General features: G+C 41.9%; 1 protein-coding gene across 1 annotated transcript; it reads right to left on the reverse strand.

The window, feature by feature from the left end:
* Positions 1–14,088, reverse strand: LOC134216574 (uncharacterized). Its single transcript, XM_062695437.1, has 5 exons — positions 13,747–14,088; positions 13,564–13,679; positions 13,239–13,501; positions 429–960; positions 1–355 (listed from the first exon to the last, which is right to left on the reverse strand). The coding sequence occupies exons 1-5, from the start codon at positions 13,788–13,790 to the stop codon at positions 165–167; spliced, it is 1,146 nt and encodes a 381-aa protein (XP_062551421.1). The 5' UTR covers positions 13,791–14,088; the 3' UTR covers positions 1–164.
* Between the last annotated feature and the right edge of the window lie 1,392 nt (positions 14,089–15,480).

Below are 15,480 nucleotides of genomic sequence, written 5' to 3' on the forward strand. Positions count from 1 at the left end.
AACTAAAATATCATTATAAACAACAAGCTAAGAACTTCCAGACTTTTTATCAACTATCAAACTACATACTATTATTTTATTCGACCAATTAAGTGCGTCCATAAAATCTGGATCAAATGATAGGTCATCATGCACTTCGTACTCCACCAACTACACAACGTACTTCACGATATCTGATTATAAAGCGGAAGCTTGGTTCGAGAACTCCGTTGGCATACACAAGCGTTTCTCAGGATTCTGAACAGTATGGTCAACAGTAGGAATGCTAGCGGTATGGCCACTATAATGACGTACGATATTAGCTGATGGAAGCGTTTGGTGGTCCACAGTACCGTGTATTTAAGTGTGGTGCCATCTGCAAAAATAATAAAAAAGGGCTTGTGAAAACACATCTAATTTGAAACGTTACACAGCAAGGCCATATTTACCTATTACAGCAAATCCATAGCCAATTTCCGACGCCCCCATCCGGTACGAACAGGTCGGAATTACAATTTCCAACAATTCATCGGTGTCCTTATGGTAGCTCAAATCAAAGCTGTGCACTTTATATGCCGTCTTTTTATCTCCACTAAGTGGTTTATAGGTCGCCGCTCGCAAGTGTTTCCGATGGATTCGGACGTAGCGCGATGCATGCAAATGCCCGGAAAATATCACGTTGGGCTTAAGTTTACCAATTGCCTCGTAAGTAAAACTCCCCGGGCTGCTCAAGAATGGCAAGTGACTGAGAAAGATCCGGATGTAATGGTTGGAACTATCTTCCCCGTCTTTGCTCTCGAGTCGAGGATCCTTCAACGGTCTTTCCAGGGTAATTTTGTTAATGTTGTAGATGGTTACGTTATCGTTGATGATCCAAGCCGGTTTCTCACTGAAGTACTGCCTAAAACGTCTCACCTTGGACGGTTTTAGCTCTTCGCCGTCGTCGCCACCAATATCGTTGTCACCTGGTATGTAGATTATCTGAAAACGACAGAATGAGAAAGTGGTTACTATTCGGAGATCAGGCTCATTGTTTGCTAACAAAAAACGTATCTTGCTCCAGCATATGATTCATCTGGGTGGAAAAGATTATTTTATTCACTCTTCATATTGCATCAATCTTCACAGTAAAGTATGCAGCACAATGTTGAACACCATGCCAGAACACCGCCGTTTATATTCCTTGCCCCTTTTTACGTCACGGACAAGTAGGATGCTTACTGTTCATACTAATCAGTATAACCATCTTTGTTAAAACCTTGATTAATCCACCCATCAAAAATTTACTCATTGCATTTACTACATACACTCCCACCTATGACAAAGATGTGCTAGAGGAGGCAATTAATTGGAGAGCAATCTAGAAAACATGAGCTGATTGCAGCCACGATATGTCCGTCCAGCCTCCAGTTTACTAATGGAAACGAACGATCGCCGAACTTCGTCGCAACTATTTTCGAGCAGGGGCAGCAGGGACTATGTCCAAGGGCTTGACGATCCCTCCCAGGACAATTGCGAGTTGTGGTGCCTTCCTAGGATGTGCACTACGGGGAATCAGGTTGCCGAAAATCAAAAATCCAATTTCTCCTATTCGTAATTCGAGTTGACCTACTAAAAGATAATGCTTTGCAGCAATAAACCCCAGAATATAAGTACATAAGAAAATTCTCGGAAAAAGCAATCAGCTCTCAAGGAGCTCAAGGCCTATAATCCAGGCCATTCTGGTACAATGTGGGATGCATATTTTTTCTATACCGTTAAGGATGATTCTTTTCTAATTATCTTAAATATTAGAAAACTATCCGTTGCGCTTTATATTTCAATTACTCGGGAGAAGCTTAGAAAATGAAAAAAAAACTGGATCATTGTATTCAAACGACGTGGGACACAAAGTCGGTCAGAAACATAATTCTTAGTTGCTTAATCGAACTCAATACAGAAGTTCCTCCCCTGTCCAACAATTTTTTTTTTCGCTACGTCACTAATTTGCAAGATATGCTATCGTTTTCAAGGAAATCTGATTTTGTAACTGGTGAAAGACATGATGTAATAAAGTGGTTCAAAAAATTGATTTTGCTCCGCAGCGCTCATCTGATTCATTACCATGTTCTGAGTGTCCTCTGAAAATTTGACCTCATTTCGATTAACACTGATTTAGCACAATCCGTTTCAAGTTTGCATGCAAATTAGTATGGTGAAATTTATTTTTTCATTATACTGCTAATGACGCTTCCCCACCAAGCGCAGGTTAAAAGAAAACCATAAATAGCTAAAAGGAATACTCAACAGCTTTCACTCAGTGAAAACCGCATCTCAATTAATCGTTCCAATAATTAGTAATCGAATTTAATATATACCGTGGCTTTCTGGAGCTAATTTCGTAACTCATCAACAGGCAACATTGCTGCTCATGGCGCGAAAGATAGCACACACAAATTCAGGCTACTATGTTGCACTTCACATTTCAGTGATGCCCTCAAAGAAGTTTAACGATCATGACTAAAGATTCGCAACCTGCCTTAGAATCGATTACTAATTATTGGGGCGGTTAATCAACATGCGATTTCCGTTGGGTGAAAGCTATTGAGTTTTCCTTTTAGCTATGTAGGTTTTCTTCTAACCTGCGCATAATGGGGAAGCGTCATTAAGAGTATAATGAAAAAAAAAAACAAAATTTCCCCATACTAATTTGCATGCAAACTTGTGCTAAATCAGTTTTAATCCAAATGAGCTCAAATTTTCAGAGTGTCCTCTGAACATGGTAAAGAATCAGATGACCACCGTGGAGCAAAATCGATTTTTTGAACCACCCTAATGATGTAATGAGGATCAGCATAGCATTTCTGGCAATGACAAAACCACCATTTCACACATAAAGGAGCTAGAAATATTAGTGAACACCTTTTTACAAAACTGGTATTAAACCAGGAAATCCTCCTAGAATTTTTTTTAACTAAAATTTTTATTGCTTGTTTTTGTGTTGTACATAGTTTAGACAAGTTAAGTGGTTGGCCACTAGGCCCTTCATCTTTATGATTATTGTGTTTTTTTTTTATAAATTGATTTGTGTTATTTTCTAGTTATGAACAATCCACCAGTTCAGCTTGAAAGAGGCTTTGATTTATTTAAAAGGACTTATAACTAAATTTTATAACATAACAACCTATTTACACTTCAATTTGATAATCTAGATTAGAACTAGCGCCCTAATTGGAGCCTCATCCGAATGCAAACAACGGACCATTAAGTGTTCTTTACACTCACCAAAGCGTTCATGTAATGTTTTTATCCCGGCCAGACGGTGGACCTCGGATGTTCTTGTCCTGGGAGGAATGTGGAGAATCATCCTCAGGAATTTGTTTTGTACTCGTTGGAGTTTCAGATGATGAGTTTTGGCGCAGCTCTCCCAGACCGGCCTGCCATATTCGACAGCAAGCTTATTTTTCAGAGACATTGATGACCAATGGTTGATCAAAGGGTACAGTAGTTTCAACAAACGTTACACTTGTCAACCTGTTGCCGGAAAATAACCTTACTGTCGAGAGTCAAGCCAAGGTAGTCGGCCTCATTGGCCCATTCCACAGTTGTGCCATTAAGGATGATTTTACAGTCCCCATGCGGAACATGTTTAGGGGATTTAGAGTGGAGGAAAATGATGACCTGGGTCTTCGCCGCGTTGATACAGATCTTCCAGCTGGTGAGGTACTCTGTCAGGGCATCCGGACCTCGTTGGAGTTTTGCCACTAGCGCTCTGATCACTCTACCATTGTAGACGATAGAGGTGTCATCTGCGAACAGAGACAGTATGCCGCCTTCTGGATGTTCTGGCATGTCGGAGGTGAACAGATTGATAAGCAGGGGCCCGAGGATACTTTCCTAGGGGACGCCTGAGATGATGTTGTGCGCATTAAAACTCGCTTCGCTGATTTAGATCCGGAATGTCCTTGCCGACAGGTAATTGTTGATGATTTTCACCAGGTTGCTGGAAAGATTGGAGCGTTGTAGTTTGTACACCAGGCCATCATGCCATATATTGTCGAATGCCTTCTCGAAATAGAGTAAGGCCATGGCGGGTGTTTTTGAGACAAACTTGTTCCGTCTCAGTTGGTGTACGGTTGACCGACCGCTTCGAAAACCAAACTGTTCCTCGAGCAAGATGTTAAGATATTCGGCAGACTCAAGTTACCGGTTATGAATAGCTTTTTCGAATAGCTTGGATAATCCTGAGTGAAGGCTGATGGGACGATAACTTTTGGGGGAGGAAGGATCCTTCCCAGGCTTTCGGATGGGGATGGCTTTCGCTGAATTCCAGGACGATGGAAAGTAGCCGAGCCGCTAGCAATGATGGTTCTCCGTAGTTGCATGTACGAAAGATTGTGAAACTATTGAGAACTTGAGCTACAGGTCCTAAGCCTTGGTAAAGGAGGGAGGTTGCGATGGCTGTTATTCATGGCCATCGTGTAAAGCAAAAATGGATAAACCCCAATGCCAAGGTGTCATGCGACCCGTGCCGAGGGCTGAATGGTTGAGGGGGTTCTAAACATGCTCAACCGCGAACGGAGCCTGGGGTGCACCAGGGCGAACACCCCAGTAAGCAGCCCTTACTGCACTACGGCGGGGCACTGGTGCAGCGGACATTTATTCCCCTAGCTACTCGTGGGACCAACAATGAGTACAAATTTTACAAACAACCCTCAAGGTGACGACTGCCTCTCTCAGTCGTGTGAGAGCGAAGTGGAGAATAGTCTGAGTCAGCTTGGCCTTACCGAAGACCAGCTGCTCAGTAGTTCGCAGGAGAAGATGGAAATATCCTGCCCCTCAACGCCTATCTCCCGGAGCAGCACATGTTTCGACAAAGCAGATCCAGATCTACAACCCCCCTCATCGACCGACTCCAACCTGCTGGTCATGGAAGATAACGAAGATGATGGTATAAGGATCGTCATCAACCCCCAAAAATCTTTAGCAAGTAGCAAAGGATCCGAAGATAACAAGGGTTCTACGGAAGCCAAGGGTGCTCCGAGCAAGAAAATCCCCACACTCACACGCTCGCAGAGGAAGCAGCTTAGAACTCTCCGGGAGAAGGGAAAAGGCCGGAATGAGGCCTTGTCCATAATCCTGAATAAGGAGAGCGAGCCCACTTCCTCAAAACGCTCGAGAAACGACCTAGACAAATCCGCCACAGAGGACCTCAAACAAAAAAGGGTGAAGCACCATCTGAATCCGAGAGAGCGCGCCCAACAGTCCTCAAACCGCGCGCCTCAGAAAAACGTGTCTGGACAACAAAACCCACCCATGAGGAAAACAGCTGGTATCAACTACAGTGATATGGCCAAAAGCGTGAAGGTCGGGATAATACCCAAAGACTTTCCCACCGTCCAACTCACTACAGCCCAGCTAGACCTTCTACAAGAAGCACTCCTGCTCAGAGTAGTTCAACAGCGAAACGAGCCAATAAAACCCAAATTCAACAACCTCATCTACAAGTCCGGTTACATGGTTCTAATCTGTAAGGATCAAGAGACTGCTGAGTGGTTAAAGAGAATATCCCCATCCATGAAACCCTGGGAAGGTGCAGAGCTGATGGCAATGGACGAAGTGGCGATTCCACGTCCAGAGATGATCCGAGCATTCTTCCCACAAAGCTCCAGCTATGATGACGACCGAATAAAGGCTCTCATAGAAAGCCAAAATGACATCACAACAACTAATTGGCGTATTGTGAAACGATCCATTCTGAAAGATATTCATGTTGAATGGATCTTCACAGTAGAGGGTGCGTCGATGGAAAAGTTGAAGAAGTCCAAATACACCCTCAACTACCGATTTGGCGAAATCCAACTAAGGAAGATTACAGATCAACCGACTGCCGCTACCGCCAATCCGACTGGAAGGCCGACCCAAGAGCAATCTGAGGAGGCCTCCTGTTCGGGCGAGGTTCGGCTAACTGGAAGGCCGACCCAAGAGAAATCTGAGGAAGCCTCCGGTTCGGGCGAGGTTAGTAAATCTCACCCCAAAAGCACCATAAAGGCTAGTCTGTCCGCCTCTAAAGGAAAAGCTCGAAGCTTACATGCGACCCCCTGCTCTAGTGGTACCAAACCAAAGGTATCTAAACAGGGCAAAGCGGGTGCAGAAAGCGACAGTTTGACCACAGAGGCGAAACTGGCGGGCCAGATTGCTACAGGGAAGAGAGAAAACCCAAACTGTAACATCAAACGACATCCTGATGATCCGCAACATCCAAAGCCGGACAGTCGTCGTCCGGAAAAAAGCGGGAACCCCGGAAATGGCGACTAAAGTTCTGCAAGTGAACCTCCACCATGCTGTGAGCGCCACGGGTGTGCTCTGTCGGAGGTTCACCAAAGAGAATTTAACCGTGGCCCTCATTCAAGAGGGTCAATAAATCCAGAATACAAGGTATTCCACAACACTCATGTAAGTTGGTATATGATGACAGCCAGCTTTCTCCTACCCGATCAAGAGTGCATAACAAAATTATAACATTGTAATAATATTGTAACAAAATATGTTATAGATTTTGCTGGTTAGTTGGTAAAATAACAAAAAATATATCAAAAATACCTCTAGGCGTAACATAATTAAAACAGAGGTTGATACCTTCATATCAACATTATAACAAACGTTGATATAATTTTTCTGTACAAAAATCTACTTTCAAGTTAATTGCCTACATCACGGTTAGAAATCTGGTACGCTACTACGCCGGATTTTCATCCATAATGTAGGCAATTAACTTTGTTCCAGCTATGTATTAATATCGAGCGGGTTCAAGTTATACTGAAGGTGATTACCTCCGATTTTTTTCCAATGTCTACAAAAAATGTAGGCAATTATTTTGTGAAAATAATCATAACTAATGTTGTTATAATTTTGATATGAAATAAAACTGGCAGAAGCCACATTTTTATTCAATTATCTAATTATAACACACGTTGTTTTAAATAACAACAATTGTTTGAATTGAGTTATAATTTTGTTATGCATTCCTGATCGGGTAGAGCGGCTATTTTATTACATAACAACTGTAAATACTTTCCAATTTCAGAATTCATAAAAAGGGACATCGTAGCGGTCAGGATGGAGGTACCTTCCGCCAGAGGGAGTAGAGAGATCTTGGTGGTCTCGGCATACTTCCCAGGTGACGTGGACGAAATCCCTCCTCCAGAAATAGCTGCGCTCGTAGCCTACAGCCACCGACACAACATCCCCTTCGTCATAGGGTGCGACGCAAATGCACATCACACCGTATGGGGAAGTACAAATAGAAACACCAGAGGTGAGTACCTGTTACAGTTTCTCTCTTCCAAGAACATTGACATTTGTAATGTTGGTGACAAGCCCACGTTTGAAAACTCCATTCGTCAGGAAGTTTTGGACTTGACTCTATGTAGTCGGTCTATCTCTGATAAAATAAAAAACTGGCATGTTTCTGAAGAAATATCAATGTCAGACCATAAACACATCATCTTCGAATGGGAAGGGGTCTAACGATGGAAAAACGTTTAAAGATCCTAAGAAAACTGATTGGGAATCCTACTCAGCTATCCTACGATCCGAAGAGTACATCATAGAAGGTCATGTCAAGTCCATAATGCAATTGGAAGATGCGACCAAATCCATTAAAACAAAATCCTTAACGCCTACCAAGAGAGCTGTCCAACTAAATCAACTAGTTCGAGTAGAGACGTTCCATGGTGGAATAAAACTCTTGAGAAGCTTAGGAAAACTGCGCGTAGGGAGTTCAACCGTGCTAAGCGAACCGGCGATTGGAGCCTATACAGAAAGGCCCTAACGAACTACAACAAAGAAATAAGGTCAGCCAAACGGAAATTGTGGATTCTAATGTGTGAAAGCATAGAGAATACACCCGTAGTGGCCAGACCCCAAAAAACTCTTTCAAAAGACCACTCCAATGGTGTGGGTAGCCTCCGAAAGACGGATGGTTCGCTCACTGTAGAGCCTAGCGATACACTGAGCGAATTGTTAAAGATCCACTTCCCTGATTCAATCCCTGAGTCGAGCATCGGCGACCAAGGCACTGGAATTGCTGTCTCAGATCCACAAGAGATCCAATCATGGGTTTCTGGATCTAAAAGACGCAATAAAGGTTGCAAAGGAAGCTTTCACTCGGGCCAGGGTTGAGAGGGCTGTGAGATCTTTCGAGCCATTTAAGTCTCCTGGCATGGATGGAATATTCCCAGCGTTGATCCAAAAAGAGGAGAAAACACTGGTTCCACCCTTGGATGAGATTTTTAAGGCGAGTCTGATTTTGGGGCACATACCTAACGATTGGCGTCAAATCCGGGCTGTCTTCATTCCGAAGGCAGGCAAGAGAGATAAAACCAACCCCAAAGCATTCAGGCAGATAAGTTTATCCTCTGTAATGCTCAAAATTATGGAAAAGGTACTATGCGAGTACATAAATCACAAATTTATGAAAGCAATGCCTTTGTCAAAAAAAACAATTCGCTTATCAAAGTGGAAAATCTACGATCTCGGCACTTAATGCAAAAGAAATTGCTCTTGTAGCATTTCTTGATATTGAGGGCGCATTCGATAACGCTTCTTATTCGTCTATAGGGTCAGCAATGTTGAGGAGAAAATTCGACCCATGCATTGTTACCTGGATACATGCTATGCTAGCTAATCGGAAAATCTCCTCTGAGCTTAGCGGTTCATACATCACTGTTAAAACAACAAGGGGGTGTCCGCAAGGCGGAGTGCTTTCTCCTTTGTTGTGGTCACTGGTGGTGGATGAGCTTCTAGACAGCTTAGAGAGAAGAGGCTTCGAAGTGGTTGGATATGCTGATGACGTTGTCATTATTGTACGAGGCAAATTCGAAAGTGTTATCGTGGAAAGAATGCAATCTGCCCTAAATCACACTTTTCCTGGTGTCAAAAGGATCAACTAGGCATAAATCCTACAAAACTTCCATTATCCCTTTCACCAAACGGAGAAAGGTACAACTGAAACCCCTTTTCTTGAATCAAACACAATTAGTTTATTCAAGTGAAGTAAAATATCTAGGTGTCATACTCGACACAAAGCTTAATTGGAACTCTCATCTCCAATCAGTTGTGCAGAAAGGTCTCAATACACTTTGGGTTTGTTCAAAAACCCTTGGTAAAAGATGGGGCCTAAAACCAAGTATGATCATGTGGATATATAAAACCATTGTCCGTCCCAGGACAACTTACGCTTCCCTTGTCTGGTGGCCTAAAACTAATGAGGCTGCTGCAAGGGCTAAGCTCAACAAAATCCAACGCACCGCTTGCATAGCCATCACTGGTGCAGTTCGTAGTACACCCACTTTGGCCCTAGACGCAATGCTTCACCTGCCCCGGTTAGATCAATTCATAAAGCTGGAAGCGGAAAAAGTGCTCTAAGGTTAAAGAGAACAAAAACACTGCTGTCGGGAGACCTTACGGGTCACCTCAGCATATTAAATGAATTTGCCATAAATCCCGCAATAGGAATTTGTAGTGACTGGATGGAAACGGTAGTCAATTATGACTTACCTTACGATGTGTTCATTCCTTCCCGCCAGGAGTGGGAAGGAGGTGGACCCAGCGTTCCAACAGGCTCTATAAATTTCTTCACAGATGGTTCGAAAATGAATAATCTGACAGGATCCGGAATCTATGGCCCTACAACAAAAATTTCTGTCCACTTAGGACAGTGGCCCACAGTATTTCAGGCGGAAATATATGCAATATTAGAATGCGTGTTACTATGCCTGAGGAGAAAGTATAGATTTGCAAAAATATGTATTTTCTCTGACACTTAAGTCGCTTAATAACTACACTTGTAACTCAAAGCTAGTGTGGGAATGCATTCTGGCTTTGAAAAACTTATCCATACGCAATCGAGTCTACCTATATTGGATCCCAGGACATACGGGTCTAGAGGGAAACGAGATTGCTGATGAGCTAGCCAGGAATGGATCTAATGAAAGGTTCATTGGCCCTGAGCCCTTCTGCGGGATCTCAGACTGCTCTGTAAAAATGGAACTGAACAAATATATGGTCAGTCAAATCACATCAAACTGGACAAACACTTCCCCATACGAGCCAATCCAAAAGGCTCGTAACGATTAATCCCAAGAAAGCCCAACAACTATTAGGTCTCAACAAAAGGGATCTCAACATCTACATCGGTCTAATAACTGGACACTGCCCCTGCAGATACCATCTACAAAAGATCGGAGCAATCCAAACCTCAAATTGCCGCTTCTGTGACGAGGAGAGAAAAACATCAGAACACATCCTCTGCTATTGCAGTGCACTCACCCAACGTAGGTTCAAAGTTCTCAGCAAGCCCTTTTTAGGGCCTGCTGACATATGGATCTTATCCCCCAAGGACGTGGTTGGCTTCATAAAGCTAGTCTCGCCAGAATGGGGGAGTCACATACTGTAACTCAGGATCTCTATTCATCAATAATAGATGGTCTTGAGTTCAGTCGATACCAAGGTATCTCAGTGACAAACATGTTACTGAGATAACTTGCGTATTTCACAGCAAAAGGGTATATCACAATAGTCCTAAAATCTGGACGCAATGATCTTCACCCGACAAACGAGGAAAAAAAAAGCCGAGCCGGAGACACTGATGAAAGATCAGCGAAAGATGCTCGAAGAATGGAGCATTCATATGTTTGAGTTCGAGATTCAGGATGCTGTCGAAGCCTGGGGCCTTGATGTTTTTTTTTCCACGTGGTGGAGCTATGCTCCAGGTGGCCCAGGTAAAGCTGGTCCGTCTTGTCGTGACGAGCGGTCTTGTGCACGGCCACTGGCTTCAGGCCGCAGCTCTCGAGTTCCGAAATTAGATCTTTTTCTTTCATGTCGTGTAGTACTCATACTTGTGGACCTTGAGGAACTCCACGACGGATTGATGATGGTACTTGTTTGTCGGCATCACTTTCACGCCCTCGCTGCAGAGCTGAAAAGTGCATTTCAGCCCCTTAGGACCTGCGCCCGGCTGATCGCCCTTCACAAACACGGGCGGGCACTTCTCCTTCATTTTTTCGGCGGATTGCCGGCGTCATCAAGCGGCATCGGCGAGAACACGTTGCTCTACAGAAGCTGCTTGGAGGGGTTACTCGCGCCTCCAAGAGCAGTGCGCTTAGGCACCTCAACAGAGACCCAATCAGCCACCGAGTCTTCTATGACGGGTCCAGGAGAAAATGAAGCCAACGCGACGAAGCGAAAATGTAAACAGCGAACGAACGAGAAAAAACACTGCGTAACAAAATTGCGCGAGCAAAAAGCACGTCCGTATTGGAATGACCTACTGGTATCTTTTTAGCTAATGGAAAACTTATTCTCCCCGAATTCTGGAAAATTCATTTCTGGGATTCTGAAATTCTGGAAACTCCGTCCACAGCGATTCTTTCTGCAGAAATTCTGGGGATTCAAGACTTCTCCGAGAATTCGGAAGAATTCCCACACTAAGAATTTTGGATTCTTTAATTTTGAAAAATCCCCTCAGAGAAATTCTTTCTTTAGGAATTCTGGGAAACTCATATTCCAATAATACCTACTCAGAAGCTCTGATCATTAATTTATTCCTTTTAAAAAAATATGGGGAATTCATCCTCAAAGGATTTCAGGAAACTTTGGCTCCTGCAGAATTGTTTTTCTTTAATTCTGTTCAATTTCTCTAGGACTCTAGGAAATTCCTGCTCCATGAATTAGGAAACTGATTTTCCAATAATTCTGGATTTTTCCATCCCAAGGAATCCTGGGAATTTCTTCCTCAGGAGTTCTGAGAACTTTCCCATTCAGGAATTATGGGGAATTACTCTGCCAAAAAATCTAAAGAACTGCAGCACACCCCCGCCCTCCACCCGATATGTTGAAAAAAATATTCTTTAGAAATTCTAGGAACACGTTATACAAGAATTGTGAAATATTCTTACATTAGTATTTTTGGCAGAAGCTCTCTCCAATTTCAACGTAGTGTTCCATTTCTTTGATTTTAATCCATCGCCATCTGCTCTGTTTTGCGACTTTTCTAAAGTATGAGAGACACCAATTAATACAAAAACTGATTTCTAAGTCCTGTTTTATTCTATTAATGTATTTCTTATGTTTTCTGATTGCTGTATTACAAGCATATTATATACATGTTTGTATAAGTATTACATTTAGGGACCATTTTTATCCTTATAGTCATTGAGACATCAGATGTCAGATGACGGTTATTGTTAAATAAATAAACATTTCTTTTACAGAAATTTCGGTAATTTCGGGGAATTGCCCTTTCACGTAGGGGAACGGTTCGCCACTTAATCTCATAGTTCCTATTTCCATCCCTTCAAAAACAAAGCAATGGAAAGGAATTTGGTTTGTTTATTATTTTTGTGATTTTTTTCAGCAGTAAGCACGCATGTTGACAAAAAGAAGCGACGAATTTAGTGCCGTATTTCTTTGTTTAGCGATGAGTTGGATATATGTACAGTGAGATGGAGATCGGAACATTTCCCCTATTTTGTGGAATAACATCCTAAATGTAAAACAGAACAGCACATGGGGAGATCGTTGCCTGGATCTTTTTGCCTGTCTTGGCATGGTGGTTTCCATACCGCTAACCAAGTCGTCCACAACCAGGGCGTTAGGTAAGAAGATTCACGCTTTGATTTTGTGCTGTTCAATGGATGGTCTTCCTTTCACCCTCTATCGTTTCATACTTGTTCGCGCCCTAGCGAACGGCTTTCAATCTGATGATTTTCAATTATCTTTCGATTATCTACTCCCTCATAGTTTGAGTAGAAATGACCGATAGAGCAATTTACCCTGCGTGGATCCTGGCGAATTACGCACCACATCCTAGAAATTCCTAGGAATTTCTCCCTCACGTCCCTTTTTGAAAAATTCCTGTGAAATTTCGGGGGAGGGTGGTTTACACCCCAGTTTTTTTTTTAATTCACTCCAAGAATTGCTCATCTACGAGTTTAAGGGATTCCCTTACCCAGATGCTCTGAGGAATTAAAAATACGAGTCGCAGAACTTTAGGATGGGAAAATCCTGGAAAAATTCCTTCATAAGTTCCTGTAAATTTCTGTAGGATTGTCCTGCAAGATTTTGCTCATCTATTCTTTTTTGTTCGCATTACATCTCCCATTTAAAAATTGCCGTATAGCAGCTTGAATGAACAAATTAATGTGTGACGTGCGTAACGTAGAAAATAACTAAAACAATTGACATAGAAAACTTCTATTTAATGAAAAAAGACCTACCTTAGCAGTCGGATGCGTTGGAAAAATCTGCCCAAAACGTTCATAATATTCCTCAAAATGTTGCTCGTTGGCAGTGGTTCCCTCGTCCATCAAATCACCGAGGAAACATATCACATCGGGCTGTACGTGTTCGACCGCTTTCTCGTAGTACCACGCCAGGAATCGATCCGAGTCAAAATTGGCTAGCGGCGAGTAGTAGCTCGAATCAAAGCTGTTGCCTAGAATTTGCGGGTCTCCTACCAAAAGTATTCGCAAGCAGTGATCTGCGAAATCGAAATTTATTACCTTTATTCACCGTATATTTGTGCAACAATATTAGGGATACCTTCTTGACAGCTGATGGTGGACCATTTAAACTTCTGAAGTACGTAAATAAAAACTTCATTGTACAAAGTAAGTAGAACTATTAAGAGACTGTACACACGCCAAATAGGATGAAGCCTGCAAATCAACCGTATAATATACTTTTCATAATCGAACATTTTCATAATCCAATTTGCAAACTCACCGCATAAACTTCTTTCTCATTCTGGAAAGTGATACTCTAGCCATTTTGCTCTTGCGTCCCAAAAATAGAACAACATACTTTACGCTTGAAGGACCGTCATCAATTCAATCTTATCTTGTTCCACTGACATATCCAGAAAATTGATACAACTTTAAAATTTTCAAATTCGACTATAGGTACGATATCGACGTCCAATGAGTGTATAAACAAAGGACACAAATTACTTGGATGCAGTCGACCACCAATGTGGAAGAGGCAAATGTCAACGAGAGTTTGTTATTGAGCTGATGCAGTGTATGCAGCTGATCCGATCGTAAAGCACCCTGTCCACGAGTACAAACTCATGCGTACTGATACGCATGGGATGTAGAACGTAAACGGCACCGTCTTATACATCCACACTAAACCCCGCTCGATGGGTGAGGAGGACTGAACAATAATTGTGGAAAAGGTGTGCTCAGCAGAATATGCTATGCTAGTTTGGCTTCTGAAAGGGAAATTTAAAATGAACGGTGGAACTAAGTGTTTAGGAATGGTACTGCATCGATTATTTTAGGTATGAAGCTTTTTATTGAAAAGTTTATATTTATAAATTATTAGATTAAACATTAAATATCAGATGCTATGAATTAAGTTTTGAATTAGGAGGGTCCTAATCTTAGAAACAAGTATCTGGCCGGCGTCCCTTCAACAATTCAGTAACGAGGCACCTTATAGGTTTACTTTTGGTTCTCATTTACAAGGTTGTTACGAAGATCCTGAAATATTTTCCGCGCCAAATCTGCACCGACTAAAATCAAATACACGTGAAATATCTTTTTTTTTATCACAATTCACCGAACTTCTTCTTTTTAAGTTTGTTTTTATAATATTACAAATCTTATATATAAAAATGAAATGGTCTGTGTTCGTATCCGCATAACTCGAAAACGGATGGATGGATTTTTTTCATTTCTTCAGCAGAAACATTCGTTATAGTTTCCGACGGGTTTATATGATATTTCCTAATGCTAAAATTACGAGTAAAGTTGAGCAAATGGTAAAAATCTAAAATTGTGATTTCTATGCGAACTTTGCATGGGCAGTTCATAACGCTCATTTTCGCCTACTATGCAGGACAACGTCTGCCGGGTCGACTAGTTGTATATACGATTTCAAACTGCAACTTTACATATATTTGTACAAAATTGAAAATAGGACTAAGAAACCCATGATTAGTATTACAACCCTTCTAGACAGATGGCCCTCTTCACCACTAGAAGTACTGAAGCTAAGTGAACAAGAACTAAACAGCCAAAACTATTTCAATAAGCACCGCTTTTTAGATGAGATAATGGTTTTGGCATGTTTTGTTCCGTTATTGTCAGTGAATTTTTTGTTGATCGAATTTGCAAAGAATATTCAGGCCAGATTTGATCATAATTGATTATAGATCTTCTTCTTCATTAGCATTCCATAATTATTAACTGCGAGATTTTTAAGCCACTTGCATTCGTATATCATGAGGCTAACACGATGATACTTCCATGCCCAGGGAAATCGAGACAATTTCCAATCCGAAAATTGTCTAGACCGGCACCGGGAATCAAACCCAGCCACCCTCAGCATGGTCTTGCTTTATAGCCGCGCAGAAGGGGCCCTGATTGATTATAGATAAACTTGGCAAATGATAAAAAATATGCCAAAACCGCAATTTCTTTTGAAATAATAAATTCTGAAGCTTTGTTGTAATTA

This window comes from Armigeres subalbatus, chromosome 2 (assembly GCF_024139115.2).
Source record: "Armigeres subalbatus isolate Guangzhou_Male chromosome 2, GZ_Asu_2, whole genome shotgun sequence".
NCBI classification, from domain to species: domain Eukaryota; kingdom Metazoa; phylum Arthropoda; class Insecta; order Diptera; family Culicidae; genus Armigeres; species Armigeres subalbatus.

Excerpts from the sequence above, each read along its gene's own strand:
- LOC134216574 (XM_062695437.1), bottom strand. The coding sequence starts at position 13,790 with ATGGCTAGAGTATCACTTTCCAGAATGAGAAAGAAGTTTATGCG. Across the intron at positions 13,680-13,746 it reads ATGAGAAAGAAGTTTATGCG|GCTTCATCCTATTTGGCGTG; the intron begins GTGAGTTTGCAA and ends GTTGATTTGCAG. Across the intron at positions 13,502-13,563 it reads CACCATCAGCTGTCAAGAAG|ATCACTGCTTGCGAATACTT; the intron begins GTATCCCTAATA and ends TCGATTTCGCAG.